A 22798-nucleotide genomic window follows, 5' to 3' on the forward strand; every position below is an offset into this window, starting at 1 on the left:
ACATTGATTTGATCTCACTTGTTCCAAAATCCTCTAGATTGCAGTGGATGTAAGCTCTAACATCCTCAACATAAACTACGCCTTCAGGAACCCTAAACAAAGTGTCGATTGAATAATCTAGAGTTGCAATATGTGGGCATATCTTGAATATTGGTCTCAGACGGTCCTTAACCTTTACTATAGTGGGATTTGCAACAAAAAATAGGGACACAAGAAGAACCAACCTCCATTTCGAATGATTGAATTGCAAAAAATACCTAGAAATAGTCGTCGGTGATAAACCCTAGATATCTCATTTGAATGCAGTTGAAATCGCTGATGGTTGTTGTTGCACCAAAAGATTGACCTCTGTCTCACTCTGTATTTCTTTGAATGCAAGGTGAAAATAATGAAGTGAATTCTTCCTTTTATCCTTCGAAAAACCCTAATTCGCCATCGACATAAATGCCTTCCGGTGAGACATACCGGATCTCGATTCAACATAGATATGATGGATAAACTTCTTAGAAGTTTGGAACTTCCTTCCAAATCTCTTTCTTGGGGAATATGCAAGATTTCCATTTAATTTTCCTACCCCTAAGGCATCTGCCTCAGTTGCTGGATGACATTCTGTTCTGTCGGTTGAGTAGTCGGAGCAGTTTCACCTCCCGATTGATCATCTGAATTCCTGACCCATCTCTTGGTATGATCATGCTAGATATAATTGATCTTTTGCTTTCCTTTATCATTTGATCCATCATTGCTAACCGGTGAATTTTTGCTTCTACAAATCTTGGCTATGTGTCCAATCTCATTGCATGCATAACATGCAACATTGTTCATTTGAATTGCTTTTCTATATCCAGAATAATTACTTGACCTGCACTGATTAGCCATGTGTCCAAACTTTCCACATGCATGAAGTTTTACATTCATTATGCAATCTTATATCTTATGACTATACTTATTGCATTTGGAACATTGACCGGGGACAGAGTTGTAATTCTAATTTTCTCTACTTCTACATTTTCTAGCCATATGACCAAATTTATTACAAACAAAGAATCTACCATTAAATTTGTGAGTATTGAATTGTCTTATAGGTGTCTTCTGGTTCCGATTGTTCTGATCATTCTCCTTACCAGATGTCTGATCTTCATTTGCGATACCGGAGCTATGACCTTGTTCAAATCCATGTCCTCTGGAGTCTTTATTTTGCCTTTGACTCTCCAATAATTCATTAAGTTGTGTTGAACTAGCCTTGAATTTTTCCTTATACTCATTTGCAATAGTTAGATCATCTCTTAGGATCGTCATCTATCTTTCAAGTTCTTGTTCATTATTTTGGAATTGCACTAATTCTGTTCTTAACACATCATTTTCATGAGCTAACCTAATGCATTCTTTAGATCTGTCCTTCAATGATCTAGCAAGGTCTTCTTCCGTTTTCTTTTTGTCTTCAATTTTATTTGCCATCCTCATAGTTAGGGCTTGTGTTTCATTCTTTATAACTTAATTTTCTTGACTCATCTTCTGACATAGGTTCTTTAGAGTGTGCTTTTCTTCATCATCTTAATCTTGCAATTGTTCCCACAGTTCCTTCCTTTTAGCTTGAGCATTAGATAGCTTTTCTTGCAGAGTGATAATGAATTATTTTGCAGATCTAAGTTCATCTTCCAAATTTATGTTCTTAACTTTTTCAGCTTCAATATCTTCAAGAGAAAATTCAAGCTGTTGTCTCAACACATCTCCATGGATTCCGGATTCAGGATCTTCCTCAAGCTGTTAGGCTTCCTCCAAGGCACAATGCTCTGATACCAATTGTTGGAATCTAAGAACACTAAGAGGGGGGGGGGTGAATCAGTTAGCCTTATCAAAACATTCATTCATCAACCGGTAAACATAATACAAGTAACTGAAACAAATAATGCAATCACATAAATGAACACCATAACACAGAGTTTATATGTGGAAAACCTCAATGAGGAAAAACCACGGTGGGATTTATGACCCACAATATCAGTTCATTGGCCATATGAAGAGATATTACATATAATAGGGGCCTACACATGTAGGAAGGCACACTACCTAGAGCACACTACTTATCACAAAGAGTCTCACTGACTACAATCACTTTCTGATACAAAACAACAAAACTGAACTCATATAATGCATCTGCTATGCTTGATTGAGTTCAGGTTAAGGATCTGACTATTTCGGTTCTTAAAACCTAAACCCTTGCCGAAATAACATACACCTTATGAGTACCTTAGAAATCAGCTACATATCATTACAGAATATTGCTTTCGCATACAAATGATCTCACATACATAAACTTCGCATGTCAGATCTAATCTCTAAAAAATGTTATATCTTAAATGACCTAATAGATTGACTTATATACCCTTACAAACATTTATTCTATATGTTGTCTTATACACAAAATGATAACACATGTCGGCTCATTACAAATACATATGAATTATAAAATGCTTTGTCAGTATACTACTGTTTGTCGGATCTCCAAGTGATGTCGGCTTCGCATATCGATACCTAGCTTTTCAGTTACCTTTGAAATCCTTGATGTCGGTGAAGTGTCTGCCGGTGTTGGTGAACCAAAATACGTTTCCAATGTTTCCATCAATGACAACATAAGAAACCGAATGAGTGTCAATTTCCAACAGGTACACATTTTTATGTGTGTTTTGACACATTGTAGGGCATCTAAGATTAGAGATAAGGTCGGTTCCACTTTATTGGGTGGTTTTAGCCCATGGTTTTGTAATACTATTTGACGGTTTCATTTATTGTATCTCTTATATATGAGGTGTGTGAGATGGAGGCTGTGTGTAAGAGGGTCATATAGCTATTGAGTTACCCCTGAATCTCTGGTTGGTGATACTCCTATGATAAAATTTCTCTACAAGTATATTGTAATCTGTTATTGATTCTTGAATAATATATTGAGCAAATTTTGGAGTGTGGGTTTTTTCTCCCGAAAGGGTTTTCCCCATGTAAATCATTGTGTTTCTTTAACTGTTGTAATGATCTAAATTTTTTTACATTACCCTCCTCTCAAGGTTAGTGTAGGAATTTGTTTCACTACTTAACTTCCTTACAAAATCAAACTTTACAACTCTGCATTATATTTGGAACTTATTGTTAATATTATTTTATTTTAGTTTTCCACCATTTGCCTTAGATATAACATTCAAATTATATATTATCAATTTTATCTTCAACTCAAACAAAAGGAGTAGAATCCAATTAGTATTCAACCCTCTTTCCAATTTAGAATTGAGGTTGAATCTATTGAGTTCTATTTCCTTTTAATGCGATGTATGTGAAAGTTAGGCCATTTCCTAGTTTACAAAGCTTAACTTATGAAACCCTAAATTTCCCTACCTTACATTATGATTTCAATCAAAACCATTTATCCATATTCATGCAATTAAGCATATGGTGCATCGATGACTTTGTTATTGCATTTAGGAACTTCCTTTTATTATGGAGTGTAAGTAGTTGTTTATTGTCGCTTTGATGCCTTGTATGAAATGTAAATCCATATATTTCTATATAGATTTTGATGAGACCACCTATTTCATTTTCCACTTTAGCCTTAAAATTTGAATAGGAGCATGCAAATTTGGCATTTTGATACCATGTTGGTGTTATTTGTTCAACCTCACAAGCCCAACAATCACCTACAAGCAAAACACCTATCACAAATAGAGATGAAGCAAGATAGGTTTACTCAACAACTTAAGAATTGTATATTAATTTTGATTATGATAAATCAATGAATCTGTCTAAAAGCACAATGTTGTGTCACACTTTTATAAAGGAAGTGGCCAACATAACTAAAACTGTTTAACTTCGACCGCATAAAATGACAATTCTAAATTGAATTTCAAAGTGATGTAAAGTGATCAAATGTAAAAATATTAATAAAATTTATGTGTTATTTTTTAATTTTTTTTAATTCAAGGACAGTTTTTTTATTGTTGAAAAATGCTGAAAATCAGGGGTTCTAGTTGGCGTCACCAAAATAAATGAAAACAAACTTATTTTTTTTTTCTAATTTTAATATTCCAAATAGAGGACATGTATATGTAGTGCTAAAAACAAAATTAAAATTTTGATGTATATTTTTCTCGTAATAATATTTTTAAGTCCAACATAGTTGAATTTGGTAGTTTTCATTCAGTGTCACCTTTTGTCTAGTAAATTTATCATTATAAAAAAAATTATAACCTTTTGGAGAAAATTCTCTCATCTAGTGAAAAATATTTTTAAATATCATTTAATATTGTTTTTAATTTCAAATCAACTTCTTTTTTAACTTAAAAACCTACTTGCAAGTTTTAAAAAATAGAAAAATATTAAAATTAATCATAATATTATTATATGTACAAATTCTTGACTTTGAGCTCTACAAAAGGGTATTTTTTGATTTTTGTAAAAAAATATTCTGCCTGAAGAAAAATAGAGTAGAAGTGAAAAGTTTCAGAAATGAAGAAAAAATAAGTCATTTGGTTGCCACATAGGTGAGTTCGGCCAAACTATTTTTAATTATTTTGAACTATTTTGAGTTTGGGTGCTCACAAAAAATCCAAATTATAGAATCAATAGTTCGACCAAATTGATTTTGGCCGAACTTATTTTAGTCGAACTCTTGGCACCATTTAGGTGCCATGCCTGCACCACTGGGTGCCACATTGTAGGGGAATAGTTTAGCTGAACTTAGTTTGGACGAACTCAGTCTGGTCAAACTAAGTTTGGCCAGACTGTGCCCAGTTAGCCCTAAGTGCGGCACAAGTTTGTGCTTTGGCCCATACTTATAAAAAGAATGATACAACCCTAGATATAAAACTTAGAGGAATATTAAATTGGCTAATTCCAAGTGTCCACATAAAATCCAATGAGATGAGATGAGCTATTATTAATGTTATCTAGTAAAAGGAAAAAACACACTCTTTAGCTTAAGTGAATAAAGTAATATGATACCTAATTAGAGAATTAGTTAAGTGATATCCTTATTATTCTAACATATATGTGCCAATAATATAAAATGAAGTTAGGTTTAAGCGTTTTGTTAGTAGAAAGAAAATTAAAACAAAGATATAAAAGGCAATACATATGCTACAATGGAAACAAAAACATATATTTTTATTGATTCATCTACATAAAAAAATTACTTTGCCTTTATTATAGAAGACTTGACACCATAGATGGTGGGAGACCAAATACTAAACTAACTATCTAACTTATCAAATTTTACACACATGGACAATGGTTAGAGAGGCTAGAGAAAATTGTCTGTTTTATTAGAAAACATGACAAATAGATTTAATAGTTAGAAAAACTTATTTTCAATTGTAGCACACAGACATAGATTTGAAAAAATTAATCTCCACTAACATTCCTCCTTGATTTCTTTCACTATTAGCTTAAACATCTATTATTCCCAAATTTTCTCATAACACTCAAAGTTCTCTTTAGGTAATACCTTAGTGAAAATATCAGCTAACTAATCTTCTGATCTAAAAAATTCAAGATAGATTTCTTCATTGTTGACCAATTCTCTGATCAAGTGGTATCTTGTATAAATGTGTTTGCTCCTTTGGTGGAAAACATGGTTCTTTGATAATGCAATTTTTGATTTGTTGTCACAAAAGATTGGTGTTGGATCCTCTTGTGAAAGTGTAATAGGTTTGTCAATATCCTCCTCGACCATACTGCTTGGCATGTTGTTGATGTGGCTACTACATACTCAGCTTCAACTGATGAGAGTGTCACTATGGCTTGCTTCTTTGATGCCCATGAGATTGCACCTGTGCCACAATGGAAAACATATTTAGAATTACTCTTCCTATCATCAATATTACCTACAAAAGAACTATCAATATAACCAATCAAATTAAATTCATTAGTTTTGGAATATAGAACTCCATATCCTCCTGTTCCTGCAACATATCTTAATATCCTTTTCCCAACTTGCCAATTACATTCTTGAGGTGAATCCATAAAACTTGAAATCAAACTAACACCATACATGATGTGTGAACTTTTTAGCTATGAGATACATTAGACTTCCAACAAGTCTTTTGAACAAAGTTGGATCAAAATTTGCCCATTATCTTCTTTGCTAAGTTTTGTTCCCGTTACAATTGGAATTGGTGCTGGTTTACTGTTCAACATTCTAAATTTTATTGATACATCCTTGGCATACATAGCTTGATAAATAAAAATTCTTTCATCAGATTGAAAAACTTCAATGCCTAAGAAGTATCTCATCAAACCCATATCTATCATTTCATATTGCTTCATCATTGTTGACTTGAACATGTCTATAGATAAATTACCCATAAAAATCAAATTATCAACATGCAGACAAACAATCAAAAGTTGATTTTGTTGATATATAATGTGAGCTCACTTCGTTTCTTAAATGCTTCACTCAACAAATATGAATCAATTTGACTATACCAATCCTAGGTGCTCGTTTCAAACCGTAGATTGCTTTTTTCAATTTACACACTTTACTTTCATGCCCATCTACCTCATAACCAAGTGGTTGTTGAACATAAACTTCTTCAAGAAAACCATTCAAAAAAGCTGATTTCACATCCATTTGAGAAATGATTATTTTGTGAAGCTATTGCTAAAACCATTCGAATTGTATTTAGTCTAGCAACTGGAGAAAATGTTACATTATAGTCTAGACCATATTGTTTTGCAAACCTTTTTCTACTAATCTAGCCTTATGTTTACCAATTTCACCTTCTGCATTAAATTTGGTTTAATAAACCCATTTGACACCAATGCAATCCTTATCTTTAGGTAGATATACAAGCTCCCACATTTGATTTTTTTCAATGGAAACAATTTCTTCATCCATGGATTTGACCCAATGTTCCTCCTTAACCGCTTATTCAAAGCATGTAGGATCACAAGAGAATAAAGCCAAATTTGAGCAAAAATCCAAACTTTCTTCCCCTTGTTCATATCTCTTTCAAAATTATTTTTTTCTTACCTTTTAATGAGGAAAGTGTAGGATTTGACTCATTACTTACATTTGGAGTAGGATGCTTTGCATGACTTGATGATTGTCCTTGCATAAGATTTCTCGGTGGAGTACTTGGTCCTACTTGATTTGGCTGACGAACTTGTTTTTCTCATTCTTCTTCATTATTAGGTATTGGTGCTCCAATTGTGACTATATTGTTACCATTTCCATCCCATTCTTCTTTCTCCTTAGATATGAAATCCTTTCTAGTAATCATTTTCTTTTAATTGGGGCTATATAATATATAAGATTTTGATTGCTCACTATAACCAATGAAAATGCATTTTTCACTCTTATCATCCAATTTTTTTCTTAATTCAGCTACCACTAAAACACATGCAACACATCCAAAGATTCTAATATGAGATACATAATGTTTCTTACCACTCCATGCTTCTTGTGGGATTCTGTGTTAAACATGATTCGTAGGACTTCTGTTAAGAATGTATATTGCACATGCCACTGCTTCAACCCAAAAGATTAGACAATTTTTTAGCCTTTAGCATACTCCTTGCCATCTCAATTGTGATTCTATTTTTCCTCTCTACTACACCATTTTGCTGTGGCATGTAGCTTGTTTTGAACCGTTTCTTGATCCCATGGTATCTGCAAAAATCTAAAATTTTATTAGAACTATATTCACCACCCCTATCAGATCTGAGTACCTTGATGAAGTGTCCACTTTGTTTTTCCACCATTGATTTGAACTTGTTGGTGTAAATAATTATTCATCTTGGATATTATTACACTTACTTAAGTTTACTTAGGAAATGCATTTCATAGTAGTTTGGGTATGAGACACTTGGGTGTTTGTGCCACATTGGGATAGTGTGTGTAGGAGAAATTCCACCTTTTATGGTGTTGATCTTGTTGTTACACTCCACATTCAGTGGGTGATCCACCTCATGTGGACTATTATATTATTTCTCCTACCTACCCACACCTATTTCCTACCTACCCTTGTTTCTTATTGAGCCACATGTCATGTTTGTGTGCTCACATATCCCTAGCCTTGCCTATATAAGCAGGCTCATCTACATTGTATGTAATTGATATTATTGATCATTTTCTATTGATGAGAATACAATTTATTTTTGTCCTATATTGTGTCTCTATTTTGTACATTTCATTGAGCTCTTGATCTTGGCAAAATCTCACATGGTATCAGAGCCATTGGGGCTTCATTGATTCATCTTAAAGAGGCATTATTGCGATGTCAAGAGGCAGATCTGAGGAGTAGCATCTTTTGGAGGCATCCTAGACCAGATCCGACCCCGCCATTGCGTCCAGAAGGTCGTTTCCATGAATTTTGGTTATAAAGTCGGCCTATTTTGGTGAGAAAATTTTTTTCGCCAATTTTGCTATTATTGTATGAATTTCAAATTTTTTTTTAGTTTTTTCTAAAAAAATTGAAGAAAAAAATTTTGGAAAAAAAAATAAAATTAAATTTAAAAAAAAAAATCAAATTTGTTTTGGGGGTCCGCATACCCCCCGTGCTCTCCGTACTCTGCGTCAATTGTATTTTTGCAGGGCTGTACCACTGCCACCGCCCGTACTTTCTCTTTGGGCCCCGCAGACTGCCGAAACTCCTTCCTCCGGCTCCCGGCGAACCTCCTCCTCCCAGCACCGGCGGCTCCTCCTGGCACTGGCCACAGTTACCAGCACCGGTGACACTTCCCGCCACTGGCGGCTCCTCTGGCACTAGCCGCTGACTGCCACGCGAACCCCGGGACCGCACCACGTCACAATCCAGTCACCGAGCCACCTCACCCGGTTAGCGCCACCGCCACATCAGTAGCCATGTCACTCGCCACGCAGACCCTACCACGTCATTTTTTGGCCACGTCAGCAGCCCAGTTGGCTGCCAAATCACCCTGCCACGTCAGATTTCCGTACTACCACATAATATTTTTCGGCCAACCAGATCGTGCCATGTCATCAGTCCGTACTGTACGGACGCCCAGTCAGCAAGGAGGTGAAGTTTTCACGATGGTCATACAGCCATCAAATTTAACCCCGCAGTTCACTGACATCATCATTTTTTCAAAAATTTTGCAGGCCCCTCTCATTGAGCTTTTTGATTTTGTAGTTCAACTTCAAATGGCCATATCTTGCTCACTTTTGCTCCTTTTTTGGTGAAATTTGTTTTGAAATGGGATAGAATTTTGTGTACTTTCACATGGTGAAATTATTTTCTGATTTTGATGGACAAATTTTTCAGAATTCTCAGTTTTTGGTGACTGTACCTGTCCAATCCCCATTTCTGCAACTTCCAAGTCTCCGTTCGGGCTCATACGAACTCCTTTTCATGTGCCGTTTTTTTTGAAAGTGCATTATTTTTTGTCTACTCTCAGAATATGCTATCAATTTGCAGCAATTGTGGGTAGAAATTGTACTTTCATCATATGGTCTTATTTGGCCAATTTGGCATTTGTATTGCATAGATCTATCTTTTTGATCTTTTGCTTTGTATTTCTCAGCCTATTGGGGCAGTTGTAAAACAAAATTAGAAGTCCACCTTGCCATTGTTTGCAAGTGGCCTATTGTACATGCACTACATATAAAGTGCCAAAATCATCATTTTTAGGGGGGTACTTTGATTGAGTGAATTTGGGGGGGTGTATCTTGTGCTTTTGTGCTATTGTGTTCCTTCCTTTTTTCTACTATGGGTTCTTCTAAGTTTCCTCTATTAACTCCTCATAATTATGCTACTTGGAAAATTGATGCATGGAGTAAACTTATGGAAAAAGGACTCACTCATTACATTGATGGAACTATTGTTGGTCCCGCTAATCCTAAGGTTGATCTAGTTGGTCACTTGGATTGGCTCACTAAAAATATCATGACAATTGGTACCTTAAGAAAGTATGTATCAAAGGATCTCATTTTTCATATTGAGAAGTGTACTTTAATCAAGGATGCTTGGAAAAAGTTTCAAGACTTGTATGGTCAAGTTGATGAGATTAGGGGATATCAAATTGATAGTGATCTCACCATGTTGGATCCCAAGAACTTTGATACTATACAAGATTATGTCACTAAGGCAAATGAGTTGAGGGCACAATGCAAAGATTGTGGCATTGATAAGAAGGATACTCAATTGATATTCAACTTGATAGGCAAGCTTCCACAAGAATATGCAACATTTGTTTCTAGTTTCCAAACCCATAGGATGACAATGAGTTCAAGCTACACAATGCCTACATTTGATGCTTTCAATGAAATGTTGATGATGGAACAAACTAAGTTGATAAGCATGGGCATTCTTAAGGTTTCTAAGTCTCAAGCATTAGTGGCAAATTAAGGGAACAAAGGAAGCCAAGGAAAGGACAACTCAAACAAGAAGAAATGACCATCAAAGCCTAAGGACAAAGCATCATCTTCTCCACAACAAGGAGATACATCCTCTTCCAAGAGAGATAATTCACCAAAGAGGGAGAGACCTACTTGTGCCTATTGTAAAAAGGTTGGTCATGAGGAGCATCGTTGCCATTCTAAGAAGATTGAAGACTCACTTCCTCTTCCTCACATTCAAAAGGAAAAGGGCAAGAATTCATGGCTTCTACAAGTGGGAAGACTCACTCTTTTGGAACAAGAAAAGGAAAAGCTCTATGTGCTACTATTAGTCATGATTCAGAGAGATGGCTTCTCGATTCAGGGGCTTCTCATCATATGGCATCTTCGTAGTCTATGTTCTCTACATTTGAGCCTTGCACCATGCCACAGATTTTGATGGGCAATCATACATACATGGATGTGATTGGGAAAGGATCTATTGACATTGGGGATAATTCCTTCAATGATGTGTTGTGTGTACCCCACTTGACAAACAATCTCCTTTCTATCTATCAAATCACACATGGCACAACTAAGAGAGTTGTGGAGTTCACACCTGACTCAGTTTTCATTAGAGACTTGGAGACTAGCGCTATCATTGCGACTGGGGTGGTTGATCATGCATCTCAGTTATACTCCTTTTCAGATTTTGTTGATGATGATGATTTCACATTTGATGATTCTACACATGATGATCACACTTCTTGTGATGGTTCAGATTTTGAGGAGAACTTTGGCCACTTGAACATGGGGATTCTTACATGTGACCCCGTTCTTGAGCCTTATATTTCATCTCCTCATATTGATATCACATCACCTATTGCACCTGATGATGCAGATAGTGCGACAGTTTTGCCTTCATGTGATTCAGCGCAGCAGGATATTCATTGTCTTCCAACTTCAGATTCATGGGATGATTACTTGACAGACATTGCAGGTTTGTTTGTGGAATCCTACATTGCAAATTTGGGAGACATCATTGATGACATTCATCTTCTCTTTGATGACGGTGATCCTTCTTTGATTGTTGCGAGGGAACACTCTGACCCTCTTGTTCATTCTCTACATGATCATCCTTTCGAGGTTGACATGATTGTGGATACTTATGTACAACAGTTGGAGGAGGTCTCTTTATTTTTTGAGGAGACATTTGAGTCTTTGGGACATGTTCTACATCCATCTCCACTAGATCTTGGAGTGCCTTTTTCAGCAGTGTGGCACAATTTACCACCTTTGGAGGGGGTATCTTTTAGCATCGACATGGGGACACTTGAGCAGTTTTCAGAGATTCCTTTCATCATGAGTTTTCTTCATACATCTCCCCTTCATGATTGGGGAGACTTCATGGATACATCTTTGGTTTGTTTCTTCCTAAGGGGAGGAATATTGTTCGACATTCATTGAGTAGTTTCTTCATACATCGAGCTTCTATCATTGGTGCAGATTCCACATTGAGGGGGGGCTTCCTAGCTTCTCTTCTTCTCTCATATGGGGGGGACTTTTTCCTCACATGGGGTTTTGTCCTTCACATACTTCTATGAGAGTTCTTTGTATCTAGTTTTTCATCTATATTTTGGGGGAGGGTTTTTTCCCATTGGGTTTTTCTCTCTTTCCCCACTTTGTGAGAGATTTCATTGCATTGGTTTGCATGCATTTGCATTTGTACATGGGTACCTAACATGGCCTAGTAGCCGGGACCCATCTTGCATTGCTTAGTTGCATTGTAGACTTAAGTGCATTCCCCTAAGTTGCACTTAAGGGGGGGTGTTGGTGTAAATAATTATTCATCTTGGATATTATTACACTTACTTAAGTTTACTTAGGAAATGCATTTCATAGTAGTTTGGGTATGAGACACTTGGGTGTTTGTGCCACATTGGGATAGTGTGTGTAAGAGAAATTCCACCTTTTATGGTGTTGATCTTGTTGTTACACTCCACATTCAGTGGGTGATCCACCTCATGTGGACTATTATATTATTTCTCCTACCTACCCACACCTATTTCCTACCTACCCTTGTTTCTTATTGAGCCACATGTCATGTTTGTGCTCACATATCCCTAGCCTTGCCTATATAAGCAGGCTCATCTACATTGTATGTAATTGATATTATTGATCATTTTCTATTGATGAGAATACAATTTATTCTTGTCCTATATTGTGTCTCTATTTTGTACATTTCATTGAGCTCTTGATCTTGGCAAAATCTCACAGAACTCCTTAAATATTGAAAGCATCAAACTTCTCCTTGAGAAAGTATACCCAAGTTTTCATGCTGAAATCATGAATAAATCTTAGAAAATATAGACTTCCTCCTAAGTATGGAGGTTGCATTAGACCACATATGTCAGGGTGAACTAACTCAAAAGCCACTCTTGCTCTATTTGAATTCCTATTGGAAATATTTCTCTATGTTGTTTTTCCATTATACAACTTTCACAAGAATTACTAGGCTGCATGATGGGAGGCAAACCTTTAACTATATTCTTCTTCTACAATAAACTCAAGCCATCAAAATTAAGGTGTGCATACCTCAAATGCCAGAGCCATGTTTGGTCTAAGTTTTCTACCTTGAAATTAGCTTCCTCTACTCCTTGAATACCATGAATAATTAGGGGGAACATCCAGCTTCTGGTCGTCTCAACCTTGGAAATCCACTTATCATTGGAATTTCTATCCAAGATTGTAAATGTATCATTGTTAAAGATAACTATGTACCTTTTTTCAATTAATTGTCCAACACTCATTAGATTATGTTTTAATCCAGACACAAAGTAAACATCAAGAATTTACCTTTTTTTCTCCATTTTTAGTCAATACATGTATAACACCTTTCCCCATTATGGATGGTACACTATCATTTCCCAATTTATTTTAAATTTCATAGAAAATAACTTTCTATTTCTTGTCATATGGTTACTACATCCACTATTTAAAAACCATACATCCTTAAAGCTTTCTTGTGCCACATTGCAAGTTATAAATAAACTAATAGAATTATTATCAAATACATCTAAATAATCTGCACTATGTTTATCCAATTCTGCTTGTTTCATCCTACATTAATTTGCAAAATGACCACATTTCTTACAATAATAGCACTGAACATTAGATTTATCAAACCTTGATGATTGTTCTTGAGATTGGATTCTACCTCGTCATCTATTATTGAAGTTGTGATTGGAATTATTGGTCCTTTCTCCTTGAACTGTACTTATTTGTGTGCCTTTGCCTCTTCCTCATGCTTTGGAATTCAATCTTCCTCTTCTTTTGCTAGATGAAACCTGAGATCTAAACGAATTCTCTGTAGAATTATTATTATTTCTATTTATTTTAGATTCATGGGATAACAAAGACCCCAATAGTTCATCCACAGACAATTGAGTTAAAATCTTTTGATTATTCAATAGCAACTGTAATCGCATTGGATCTACTAGGTAGACTTCTAAGAACTTTTTCAACCAATATTTGATCATAAATGTTTTCCCCATGTGTCTTCAATTGATTAATAATGTTCATTACTTTGAGTAAAGAAATGATCTATAGAATCTGATCCACTCATATGAAGATTTTCAAAACTTCTCCTTAATGTTTTTAACCTAGCCACCTTTACTTTTATTGTACCTTGGAAAGCAGTTTGTAAGGTCTCCCAAACTTGTTTGGACCTACTTGCTACAACAACTCTTGGAAACACTGAATCCCTCATCACTTGTTGAATGAATAATAAAGCCTTAGCATCCTTCTTCCTATTGTCCTTGAGATGACCTTTTTTAGGTTGTGTTAATCCTTGATAGGCTACCTCATCCTATGGTTTTGCAAAACCATTCTCTACCAAATCCTAGATATCTTGAGAACAAAATAATTTTTTCATTTTTATTGACCAAAAATCATATTTCTTACCATTGAAGATGGGAATTTGGGGCTGAGATATGTTGTTATTTGTTGCCATGTCTAGAAACTAGTCTCTTTAAGGGGCTTCTTTCACCAAGTATTTTGCCCTACAATCTCCAACCTTGAAAACTACATCAGTCTTCAACTATCTCAATAGTCCGCTACACCAAAGATTCTTCTTGGCTATACCAAGTCCCTGCAACAACTCCTTTCTTTGTATAGAGAGAACAACAACTTTAATACAATGGTTGAGACTCAAATTTGCATAAATACTGTACTCTAGATTTTGATGCAGAGAAGGAGAAGAATATCAAACAATCACAATCAACACCACCTTCAATGCTTTAGGACCCCCACGATGGTGATCTTTCTTGCAACTCACCTACTGACCTTGTTGCCCTTTAAACTCCTTCCTCAACCTTCAAGGAAATCATATGTAGAAAGTTTTCTTCACAAGGGTAGATCTTTAACACTTCATGAATACACAGGTACATGGATTCATATTAGTTTGGAATTTTAACAAAACCCCAAGTTCACCCCTTCACAAACTCGAGATCTCTTCAACATGCATCTATGCTTCTACAAGGTTACAAGCACTTATAATGCTTCAATACTTCAAAAATTTCATTCTGACATTAGGGACACCATAGGATAAGTGAACATAGCATATTAAGACTAACAATGAACCTCAAGGACTCTGGTTTCCCAAACCGTTAGGCACTCTCCACCAACAGGCCTAATTCCTTGTAGTACTTCAAAATGACAAATTTGATAATAACTTTTGACATAGACTAAATCTCTACAAGATGAGCACAACTTTGGATACTCTTTTGGGGGTTATACAACATATCAAAAACTTGGCTATGGGCACTTTGGACCACCTGCCCCTATAATTGATTGGTAAAACTGATCCTAGGCCTAATTAGGCCACTTTTCAACAACAAGCGTATGAAATATTGCCTCCCACTGCCAAATCCTCACTCTAGGGGTTAGTATCAACCATATTTGATCCGAATCAACAAGTTTTAACAAGAATGATCATTCCCTCAACCTTTTATAAAACCCTCATTCTAGATAGTCATCTTTGCCCAATACATGAGGAAAATTGAACTAGAGTATCATCTTATTTGCTCCAAACTCCAAGTTTGTTCTTGAAACTTGTATAGTATTAAAGTAAACACCAAATACTACCATTCCACTAGTTAGAGAACTTTCTAACGATGGAATGGTCTCCAAAACATTTTATTTCCACCAAACTCTTGAACCTAGTGTTCCAGAGTGGTGTTCAATAATTTGACTCTAGATTGCACAAGACACAATAAAAATGAATGAAACCACCACCAAATGAAAGTTAGTTCAATTTATCATCCAACCCAATTGTTCTCAAGTCATAAGGATACCGTACAACACCATATCAATTTCTGCAACATCTAGAAAATAGTAAGAATGTAGGAAAATTCAAAATTTTATTCTTTGTCTTCCATTACATCAGCCAACCGACCCAATGGTCGATGAAACAAGGTTATTTATATTTTTTTTTCAACTTTCGAACGTCCATAACTGACCTTTGAACATTAACTAACCCAAACTCAACAACTTTGCTCAATGTGACACTTTTGCAAGAAAAGTTGTAATGACAACTTTGGACAAAACTTGCTAAGGGACCCTAAAAGGACCTCCTATGACTCTAAACCATTACAAACAATCTTAAAGAGGTCAAATAGACCTTATTACATGATTAAGACATAAAGAGAACAACCTTGACAACTTTGCATCAACATGACGACTTTTGCAAGTTGTGATCAACATTGAACCATTGATCCCCAGTGACCTCCAAATGGACTCATTTGATTCAACCAAGTACAAAAATGATCAAAAAGGCCTTATTCAATGACCAAAACATAAAGACCAACATAGCTTTTAAAATGGTTGCCTCATAGAAGCATGCACCCATTAGGTGCTCATACGCCAGCTTTGATACCAAATTTGTTAAAAGAGAGCAAATTAAAATAGAGATATAAAAGACAATATATATACATAAAAAAAAATACATATTTTTATTAATTGATCCACATAAACATATTGAATTGCCTTTATTTATAGAAGACTTAACACCACAGATGGTGGGTGATCAAATACTAAACTAACTGTCTAACTCAATAGCTTTTACATGCGTGGACAACAGTTAGAGAGGCTGGAGAAAACTGCCTGTTTTATTAGCAAACGTGACAAATATATTTAATAGTTAGAAATGACTTAGTTTCAATTGCAACGCACACATGTAAATCTGAAGAAATTAATTTCCACTAACACCTTTAAGTGCAATATTAAGGTTCAAAAGAAACACTATTGCACCTTGAGTCAACACATAATAGTTACAATGATAGGTAAAGTTAGTTGCAAATTGAATTTTTAATTTTATAAACTAAAGGGATAAAAAACATAGATTGCATTAAAATACATAAAATTGACGGTCAAGACTAATTGCTAGGAATAATTGTAGATATGAACATATAGAACTTGGGTTGTATATAACCATTCTGAACTAAAAAGTACATTATTTACATGATACATAATCTCAGATTAAAATGGACCTCAAATATAAAATACAATAAAATAATAAATATAAACAATTTCATTATTACAATCTTAAAATCATTTTAGTTGTAATTATAATTTAATTAATTTACACCTTAAAATATTTGTGAAAGTTATTTATCTTGGATCCTATCAACCTTGTTTATTTCTAAAATAGTAAAAAATTTCATTAAATGCTTATGTTAAATTGATTAAAAACATATTTAAAATTATTCATCATGTAGATGCAATGAAATCTAAATGAAATTATTCATTATGTAGATGCAATGAATACTAAATGAATCAAAGACATCAGTTTTTCACAATCCATCATGTTAACTGCTACTGTTTCTGGATTTGATTGTGTCTGTGTTTTTTGCATCAATGTTTAGAATCATACTCTGTGATTCATTTCTCTGTTGCTTATGCTCTCTATCATCCTGATGATGAATCACATAGTGTGATTCGAAACGTTGATGTAAAACAGACACAATCGAATCCAGAAACAATAGCAGTTAACTAAATGGATCATTCATTTGAATCATTACAATCCATAAATTTACCCAAAAACCACATAATTGAATATTGATAACACTGATATTTAAATTCTTTAAATATCATAATTCCAGCCATCGTGAATTCCACTTTAATGAAAGCAATTCATGGTTCTCTGGCATATTTACAGTTGATAAGGTTTGGATCACCTCATGAAGTCTGCATTCCAGTTACCTAACAATCCTTGATTTACTCTGTGCATGAAATTCTTAACTAAAATAATGTATTTACAATATCACATCTCTTACGAATCTGGCCTTGTTGGCCAGTTAGAACACCAATCCTACCCATTTTTATCATGGCAATACCAAATTGGTCTCTAAAAGAATCCTCGTTATTGGCATACTCTGTGACAAAAACCTTAGTCCTAGGATCTAGAACCAAAGCTGAATCTGAGGAAAAAATGCCTTGATTTTGTAATAGTTCCTTGAAATAAATGTTATCAAACCTGTTTGGAGTAGATGGGTCCAGAAGCACAATTGTGTTGGGATTGACGGGGGCTGTGCATTGCTTTTTCAAGCTCATTGCATATGTTGTATTTAGTGTGGGATCAATTCCACCATTATTGGTAAAGTCATACAGACGCCTTCCAACGAAACTGCAGTGTGTCTTCCCAAATGTGTGAGCTCCTGTGGGCCCCAAAATTTTAAAAATGTGATGAAATTATTGAATCATATTGAAATCTCTGAATATATTGACATGGTGTACCTGAGAGAGTGACTAGATCTCTGATGCTTAGTCTATTAGAGGCGAAACTGTTGATGAGGGCCTGAGCATCTGATCTGGAAGAAGGAAGGTGTGTTGTTGCATCAAAATCACTGGATTTTAGCCCATCTCTTCTTCCTAGTTCGACAGCCCATGTGGGTCCTCCAGTCTGGGAAGTTTATGAATATTTAGCAGATTTTATAGAATTACATTTGAGGGTGTTAGCTCTTTATGTCCAATCTTCATAAAATAAATAAATTAAAAGAAATAAATTTTGTAACAGAAATTAATGATTTGTATGTTATTTCTGGATTTAATTGGGTAAGTGTTTTTTAAATCAATATTTCAGATCACATTCTATGATCTATCATTTTAAAACTCTTAATGCTCTCTATCATCCTGATAATAGATCACATTTTAAAACTCTTAATGCTCTCTATCATCATGATGATAGATCACAGAGTGTGATCTGAAAAGTTGATGCAAAAAACACTCACGCAATCTAAAAGCAACATACAACAATCTCATAGATTGTAAAATTCTACTAACATTGAAAAATAAACTAATAAAAATTTGTTGAAAAATAAAAAACAGAGGGTTAAAGAAAACATAGACTTATAATTGACCTGAACTCAAATATTAACTGTACAATAACCATCTGCAAGTCTGCTATATAGATATCGACTTTGCGAGAAACACTTTTGGTAAACATTGATTTTTGATTTTTTCCCATTTTAAAATAGAAGGAATATTTAGCACTTTTATATAAAGGTCATAGAGATTAAAGGTTAACCTTATAGTAGATATAGATTCTCTATGTTTTCTAGTTGAAATGTGGTACAAGCTTTTTAATAGCATATCCTTTTTAGTTGGCATTTATAAAAGGTTATAAATATAGATACTGTGGGATTAATCATAGTATGTTTGGGACTTGGTCTTGTGGATTGATTGTTATTTTGATTATAAGTGATGTTGTTGATTTGGAAGTTTATAAGTAGATTTTGAAGTAAGGATAATTCTGCAGGTGGTATCAGAGTCTGACTCAAATTTAATTTTCCAAGTTACATTGGATGGGAGGTATTGGACTGGTCGTTCCAACTCTGAGAACTAATCTTGTGAACTAATTGATGATTTGAAAGTTCATTAATACCAGCAAATTTTAATGGAATGACAGTTCTGCATATAGAATGATTAACCTGATTATAAAGACACCACCTGCTTTCCAGATGGACATCCTGCTCTCAGGGCTATAAATTACCAATTTTCATACCATCTCGTGAACATAACAAATGGTAAATATATGCTTTATTCGAAAAGGACAAAATTTTAAAAACTATGTGTCCAATTAGTACGACTATACTTTTAAGATGTGTTCCAGTGCAGTAGAACCCTTTGCCTTTATATGTAATGCTTCTATTCCGAATTGCAAGTAAATGAAAGTCATGGGCATTTTGCTCTCAGGGCTTTAAATTAGCAATATTTTTACCATCTTGTGAACATAGCAAATGGTAACCATATCCTTTATTATAAAAGGACAAAATTTTAAAACTATGTGCCAACAGATATTTCAAATTAAATGTTTATTACTGTTAGGACAGCCAACATTTTTTACCTAGATTTCTCCATGTATGTTACCAGCTAAATTGTGGGAGCCAAACCATAAAATTAAATAATAAACTTTGACACTGCAGAAGAGTAGTTGAAAGCCTCAAATAAAATTAATTAGGGTTGCTATTGAGAACAAAAGTGGCACTTCTATTAATTAGTGAAAGGATTTAGGTTGGAGTGATTTACTATCAAGTTACTGGTTTTTGATTTGTTGGTTTAAGCATGGTTCATTTTCTAATACTTTTTTAAGTCATATTGTAGATGTAATTTGACTTGATTCTGTTGATCTAGACTTTGATACCATGTTAAACTTTTCATGAACCTATTCAAATCTAGCATCTCCCATTTGTTATAGGCTAGCATCTCCCATTTGTTATAGGGTGCTCTATCGCTGAATAAATAACTAGCCTCTTCCTGAGAGGTCCATCTTCAATTCGAATGTGACTTATTTTCTAGCACTATAAATGAATCATAAGATTGCAGTCCCTCCTCTATAATATCTATATCTCCCTATATATATAAGGGTGGATTCCCCTTAGCCTATAATGGTAATGGACTCATGACAAGATTGCAGTGGCTGCCTTTTCAGCTTTTAAATGAAATCTATAAAATCTAATGAAAAATGCACCTGACCCTTAAAATCCCACAATCAGTGTTCTATGGGTGCTGGAAGTCCCTATAAACATCTATATACTTTTATACTGAACAGGCAACCTAATATAGTTACAAGTTCTCATTACATACTGCAGGTCAATCTCCACCATGCATATACAGTTCTTGCTTGAGAGCATTTTGAGACTTTACATAGATTCTGATATATGAATAAAATGCATCGATATAATACATGATTACCCTAAGGTTTTATCACAGGCTATTAAAAAATGCTTTAGGAATTGTTGAACACAAGCAGTATCTACCTGTAAGACTGCATCTCTTGCTGCAAGAGCAAGAATATCTGCACATGAAACAGTACCCGGGCATGTCCTTTCAAGAGCGCTCTTGATCTCATCGATTAAATCAAACTGACTGAGAGAAAAATTGGGTGTTGCATCTCTCTCTGCAGTTTTATTCGGTGACACTATCAAAACAGATGCATCACAACCCTACATACAAGTACAATAATACAAATATAAGAAGATCTATAAAGAATTCCATTAAAGCTCTCTTTTATTGCATGTAGCAATTCCCTGAGATAGTTAATACTTACTTCTACAAAGCAATCATGAAAAAACAAGCGAACAAGAGGAGCTGCTATTGTGACATCCTGCTTCAAATGCCTGTTCACAATTGTGGCAACGATTTGCACCACATTGGGACAACTCCTGCTATAGAAATTTGGATCTAAACCAGATGCAAATCCAGTACCCATTATCAACACCAACATAACTGCAACATTCATTGGACCTGCCATCTTCCAACTTTTACTATCTGCTGTTCATATTGATAAAGATATTGTAACAAATATCAAATACTTGTATAAATGAATGACAGGGTATTGGGCAAACAAAAACTGATTACAGTATCGTTTGCTCTCTTTGAAGAAAAACCTAATTAGAACACTAAACAGGCATTTTGAACATGTTATCAATGGACATTCCTCTATTCTGTAACTCTGATGAGCATAAAAAAGAGTTATAACCAATTCTACCTCATCATGTTTGCAGTACAAGAGAAACTGATAAAGCAACCAAGAGCCAAGTAACCAAGATTCCAATATAAAATGTAGTTCAATAGTAGTCTGGCGTCCACTATCACATCTTAAATTGGAAATTTTCACCGTCCTACCTACTTTTACATGCTTAGTTATTTGACTGTATCACAACATCTTCAAGTTAAGACAAACAAGTCATGTTCTTTTGTTTCATTGTAAACTATTCAGTGGACTCCAGCATTGTTGTGGCGCGTGATCTCTGCACAGGAATACGTATACATCGATATAATATAGTGGGGTAAAGCTAATGAGATCAGCTTACATGTGAGTTTGGATAATTGCATGGTTAAGTCACGAGCGGGCCTCGTATCACTGACAATAATGCAAGATTTCACGTGTTGAATAATCAAGGAGACATGTAGTACTTTTGTATTTATAAAAAAGCTTTGAGCTGTTTCCCTCATTTTGACATTTTAGACCATTTCAGAGGGCAATTGGTTATGGGATTGATAGAATGTAGTGATTCTATAGTGTATTTATAAGTTTAGATTTATAAATACATTATCTAGGGTCGGTGCATTCTATCTGTTTCATAGATGGTATCTTTAGAGGGACTGAGTTCATTACAAGTGTTTTTTCTTTTGTTCATGAATATTTAGGAGAGTTGAAAAAGTAATCCTAGAGCTTAGAGGGCTAAAATAGATGTTAATATTTACAACGATCACCAAGAGGTTGAATTTTTAAGGTTTTACTATGATGTTTTCTATTGTCTTGCTTCTTTATTTTCTCCTTTTTCAAGCAGATATCACAAAGAGTTTAGGGGAAAGAACCCAATAGTTGAGCGCTTTCCAATTCTTGTGATAGAAGTTGTTGATTTAATAACCCCATAATTGCTGATTTAATGTCCAATTTTTATACAACATTGCACCAACAGTTGTGACTTTAAAGTTGTTATTGTTGATGATGTACCAATAATTGAATGAAATATACCCCTTGTTGTAAAAAGCAACAAATCATGTGATGCCACATCAGTTGCACAAGTATTGTGGCCCCTTTTGCATGCCTATTAGTATCACCTTTTTTGGGGGGCTGTTTTGGACACCTTGGCAAAACCCATGCTGATGTGGCATCATATTTGATGATGTGGCCCTGAAACCTTAGTTTTAAGCGGGGGACTTGCCATGTAAGCTACTGTCAAAAATTGGGAGTGATTTGATATTTCCACGTAGGATTTTGAGAAGTGCGAAGTTAGGGTGCACAACTAGTGGGTCCTCTCCCCTAAAATTGGATGTTCAAATTCAAAAAATTAAAACTGAATTGGAGCAACTTTTGAAGAAAAATAGGATCCCTATGGCATAAAGATTAAAGTGTGCCTTGCAAAATTGATGGTTGTCTTCTCTATCTTGCTCCAGTCTTGTCTCTATTCA

The 22798-nt window shown here is 34.8% G+C and overlaps 1 protein-coding gene across 2 annotated transcripts; it reads right to left on the reverse strand.

Annotated features, from left to right (window-relative positions):
• Window positions 1-17450: 17450 nt before the first annotated feature.
• LOC131070037 (peroxidase 56) lies at window positions 17451-21631 on the reverse strand. 2 transcript variants are annotated; one of them, XM_058005590.2, is made up of 5 exons: window positions 21369-21631; window positions 20928-21124; window positions 20638-20823; window positions 18116-18281; window positions 17451-18036 (listed from the first exon to the last, which is right to left on the reverse strand). In XM_058005590.2, exons 2-5 carry the CDS (start codon window positions 21117-21119, stop codon window positions 17621-17623), a joined length of 960 nt encoding a protein of 319 aa, XP_057861573.1. In that variant the 5' UTR covers window positions 21120-21124; window positions 21369-21631; the 3' UTR covers window positions 17451-17620. The 2 variants fall into 2 exon arrangements, with proteins under 2 accessions (XP_057861573.1, XP_057861571.1); XM_058005588.2 differs by lacking the exon at window positions 21369-21631 and having other exon boundaries at window positions 20928-21362.
• Window positions 21632-22798: the final 1167 nt, after the last annotated feature.

This window comes from Cryptomeria japonica, chromosome 3 (assembly GCF_030272615.1).
Source record: "Cryptomeria japonica chromosome 3, Sugi_1.0, whole genome shotgun sequence".
Taxonomy (NCBI): domain Eukaryota; kingdom Viridiplantae; phylum Streptophyta; class Pinopsida; order Cupressales; family Cupressaceae; genus Cryptomeria; species Cryptomeria japonica.

Excerpts from the sequence above, each read along its gene's own strand:
- LOC131070037 (XM_058005588.2), bottom strand. The coding sequence starts at position 21,131 with ATGGCAGGTCCAATGAATGTTGCAGTTATGTTGGTGTTGATAATGGGT. Across the intron at positions 18,282-20,637 it reads CAAGAGATGCAGTCTTACAG|ACTGGAGGACCCACATGGGC; the intron begins GTAGATACTGCT and ends TAAACTTCCCAG. Across the intron at positions 18,037-18,115 it reads AGATCTAGTCACTCTCTCAG|GAGCTCACACATTTGGGAAG; the intron begins GTACACCATGTC and ends TGGGGCCCACAG.